Source organism: Phoenix dactylifera, chromosome 11 (genome assembly GCF_009389715.1).
Source record: "Phoenix dactylifera cultivar Barhee BC4 chromosome 11, palm_55x_up_171113_PBpolish2nd_filt_p, whole genome shotgun sequence".
Classification (NCBI taxonomy): Eukaryota; Viridiplantae; Streptophyta; class Magnoliopsida; order Arecales; family Arecaceae; genus Phoenix; species Phoenix dactylifera.
The window spans coordinates 18853946-18858363 of record NC_052402.1 but is presented as its reverse complement, the minus strand read 5'-3'; the positions used below and the strand labels follow the sequence as shown (position 1 = coordinate 18858363).

Below are 4418 nucleotides of genomic sequence, written 5' to 3'. Positions count from 1 at the left end.
AGGTCGGATTGCTGGATCAAGGGGCAGCCGACCCGGGGTCGGGCTGCGGAGCCGAAGATATCCGACCCGGGGTCGGATTGCTGGACCAAGGGGCAGCCGACTCGGGGTCGGGCTGCGGAGCTGAAGATATCCGACCCGAGGTCGGATTGCTGGATCAAGGGGCAGTCGTAGTCTTCCTGGGCGCGCGTGCCGGTCACGTGGGGCATGGTGGCTAAGTTCCCCCGTAACACTTATCATCCAGCAAGGTGTTGCTTCATTCCATTAATGCCACCACCTTACAAAATCTTTCAACAAAACCTACAAACAATGAATCTCTTCCTATCGGCAATTCTTCCTTTAGTGATGTATTGTCATGTGGGATCGCTCTTTTGTTGTATAGATTGTGCAGAAGGGACTGACATATTACCATTATTGATACATGGTGTTGAACCAGTAGTCTCCATCACTAATTATCTTATAAAATACACAAACAGTTCATACTAATTATCTTTGAAAGTATCAAAAAATGCATAATAAAAATGCAAATGGAGTCAAAAAGCCTTGGCAATATAGACGTGGTGACAGTACAATCAAGATGTTATGCCAGTATATGTTTGTGTGCTCATAAAATCCTATAAAATTAAAAACATGATGAACTGAATTTGATATAACTAGAGTCAAAAAGCCCTAGCAATCAGAGGAGGAAACCCGTCCAATCCATATAATTGAACGAAGCTGAGAGCGAAGGCGGTCGGAATGCTGCGTGCACACCATACTAAAGTCCTTAAAATCGCCAATTTTACTAAGTTCAAATGGTCATCGGCGCACTGGGGTTATGTCCTTCAGACACTAACTCAATTTCCTTTTCGATTACAAGGTCGATCTTTTTGGGTAACAAAATTAACTCTAGGTAATTATTAAATGTACCAAGCAGAGGAATTGGGTTGGGTTATAAAATTCAAACATACATGGCTAGATTCCTATTCCAACTTAAATAAAGTTGTTTTGCCATCACTGTCAGTCTTTTGCACACCGACTAGTCCGAATGAAAGTCCGAACTAAACCACCCCCCTTTTCCTTCGTTTCAACCTTTTCCTCGAAAGAGCAATAAAGCGATGAAAGAAAGAGCAATAAAGCGATGAAAGAAAGAGCGATAAAGCGTGCATACCTCTCCTGGAAACGCCGAGAAAGGGGAAGGGGGAGCCGGACGGGAGGATGGGAAAGCTCGGGCTCGTTTTCTTGCCGCTGTGGAGTGCTGGCCACCTGATACCCATGGTGGAGACGGCCAAACGCCTTCTCCAGCACCAAACCCTTGACAATCTCTTCTCCATCACCGTCCTCGTCATCAAACCCCCCAATCCCGCGTCCATCTCCACCATCTCCTCCTACATCCAGTCCGTCTCCTCCTCCGGCCTCGACATCCGCTTCCACAACCTCCCGCCCGTCGACCCCCCCGCTGACAGCCACGGGGTGGAGGACTTCATCTCCGTGCTCATCCAAAGCCACAAGCCCCACGTCGAGGCCGCCGTCACCCAGTCCTCCATCCCCGTCGCCGCTCTGGTTCTCGATATGTTCGGCACCACCATGATAGATGTGGCCCACAAGCTCGGCATTTCCGCATACATCTTCTTCACCTCCACCGCAGCCATGCTCGCCGCCACGCTCCACCTTCCAGCTCTCCACGACAGGATTCCGGTAGAATTCGAGGATTTAGCAGGCGATGTTGACATCCCGGGGGTGCCTCCCGTGCCGCCGCTCTGCATGCCGAGTCCCTTCCTGAACAAGAAGAGCCCGGTCTACACCTGGTTCCTCTACCACGGGAAACGATTTCTCGAAGCCAGGGGCATCATAGTGAACACCTTGATGGAGCTAGAGCCCGGGCCACTGAAGGCGATGATGCAGGGCCTCTGCGCGCCGAGCCGCCCCTCGCCGGCCATCTATCCGGTAGGACCCGTCATCGCTCTCGAGGACAGTAAAGACAGAGGTAATTCGGAACGACACGAGTGCCTCAAGTGGCTGGACGGGCAGCCACCGGCATCCGTGGTCTTCTTGTGCTTCGGGAGCATGGGCAGCTTCGGAGCTCCGCAGGTGCGAGAGATGGCTCTCGGGATGGAGCGCAGCGGGCACCGGTTCTTGTGGTGCCTGCGGGCACCGTCGACGGGAAGATTCCGGCATCAGGTCGACGCGAATTTGGCGGAGGTGTTGCCGGAAGGCTTCCTGGAGAGGAATAGAGGAAGGGGACTGGTTTGGCCGTCTTGGGTGCCCCAAAAGGAGATACTGGCTCACCAAGCAGTGGGGGGATTTGTGAACCACTGCGGGTGGAATTCGATCTTGGAGAGCTTGTGGTTTGGGGTGCCGATGCTCGGGTGGCCGCTCTTTGCCGAGCAGCATCTGAACGCCCTCGAGATGGCGAGAGAGATTGGGGTGGCGATGGAGCTCAAGGTGGATAGAAAGGGCGGGGGATTCGTGGGAGCGGAGGAGTTGGAGAGGGGAGTGAGGTGTTTGATGGGGGACTCTGAGGAGGGAAGGAAAGTAAGGGCGAAGGCCGCAGATATGAGACTGGCGAGCAGGAAGGCTCTGGGCGAAGGGGGCTCTTCCTACGTTTATATGGAGAAGCTGGCGGAGGATATAAGAAACCGAAGGGTTTCGAACAAATGTTGAAATGCTGCATTCGTTCTCTTACGAGATGTACTGTGCTCGATCGTATTGAATGTTTCCCATGGTAGAGTTTGGTTTCTGTGGATAATATTACATTTGTTTTAGGTGGTCATGGGAAAAGCTTGAACGACAGTGATAGAAGCATCGATGGCTTCGATGTCATTGTATAAATGAGCTCCCATTGGTAATTATTGCATATCTTTTGCTTAAATAAAAGATAAATCAATCACAACATTTCTTGTTTAAAAAATAGAACATATCGAGAGCATATTAACAAGTGGTAGAATTTTTATACAAAAGAAGACTCTACATATCTTGTTATTCATGGTCCATAGTCCTCCTGCAATAATAATATATTTTTTTCTATAAATACGCTAACAGATCCACTACGACAAATAAGATTGTTCATGACGTTAAAAATCACTAAAAAAATCTATTTTTGTCGCTAAAAAATTTTACTGGTGAAAAAACATCATCATGATGCTGATTGCGAAAAATGCATCGGTAAATATATGTAGTGAGAAAACAACAGTTTCTTCGCTAAATATATATTTATAGTATTGAAAACATATTCATCACCAAATGATGAAATATTTAATGACAATTTTTTATCATCCAAAATGAAAATTTTTGTCCCGATATAACATATTTTTCATTACCAAAGTCTAATATCCGGCGATATAGGGGTTTACGTCATCAAAGAGGTTACAATTTTGACAATTTTAAATTTTTTTAAATGCTAGGCTTCCGATGTGAGAGGTCATCATCACCCCCACTGTATAGGTCATCAGCAACTCCCTATTGCATCTAATGAGAATTCCCCATTTGAAGGTAAAACAATAAATTACTGATTGATGTATTTTTTTAAAAAAATCATATTTTTATTATTTTATATGACTCGTGTTTGATGCTTGTTTTTTTTCCAGATCCTATGATTGGATACAACATCGTTTTAGGCTACTTTCGTGGATATATATGATCGAAAACTTCTTATAATTTTTTATTTTTGTTATAGATATAATTTTTTTAGAGATTTTTAATTAGCTTATGACTTTTGTTCAAGAAAAAAAATTGTATACTTTTGGGCTTCAATTTTGGTAATATAAATGGTTGGTTAATTGAAAAAGTATATTCAATATAGATTTGATGTACCAAATGGAAGTGGTATTGGAATAGCTATATAAATTGCATATACTGAAAGTTGATATATATATATATATATATATATATATATATATATATATATATATATAGAGAGAGAGAGAGAGAGAGAGAGAGAGAGAGAGAGAGAGAGAGAGAGAGGTACGTGCATGTGATGTGATTCATAATGATCAATAGAGCCATATAAACCACTAAATGGCTTGGTTTCTAGCAAGATATAGAAACACTATAATGATGCTTATGAACAACAAAAAAAAAGGCTAAAGAAAGATCTGTTTTAAGCAACATATAAAAGAGCACAATGTAAGATTTATTGGTCTCTCTTGTTGTTTCAGGGATAGTTACCTCAGTGCAATATTAGCACTGCAATTAAATATCACTATAGTTAAAGATACAATACATTTAAGTGAAGATAGTAAATATCCAATAAAAAACTAAAGCGATATTTAAAATTATCATCAAACCTGAAAATTGAAAATATTATTTTTGTTTTAGCTCGGCTTGCAAATGTCGCAAAAAGTTGAATAGTGATTGTTGTGGTTTAAATTTGGCCCGAGGATGACCATGCCGGGGAGCCAGGGGAGCTACCGGTTGGAGCAGAGAAAGGAGCTGCTTTCTGC

General features: G+C 43.8%; 1 protein-coding gene across 1 annotated transcript; it reads left to right on the top strand.

Annotated features, from left to right (window-relative positions):
• The first annotated feature begins 230 nt into the window (after nucleotides 1–230).
• Nucleotides 231–2887, top strand: LOC103696419 (UDP-glycosyltransferase 71K1-like). The gene has a single exon (XM_008778033.4). The coding sequence runs from the start codon at nucleotides 1195–1197 to the stop codon at nucleotides 2638–2640; it is 1446 nt and encodes a 481-aa protein (XP_008776255.2). The 5' UTR covers nucleotides 231–1194; the 3' UTR covers nucleotides 2641–2887.
• The last annotated feature ends 1531 nt before the right edge of the window (nucleotides 2888–4418 follow it).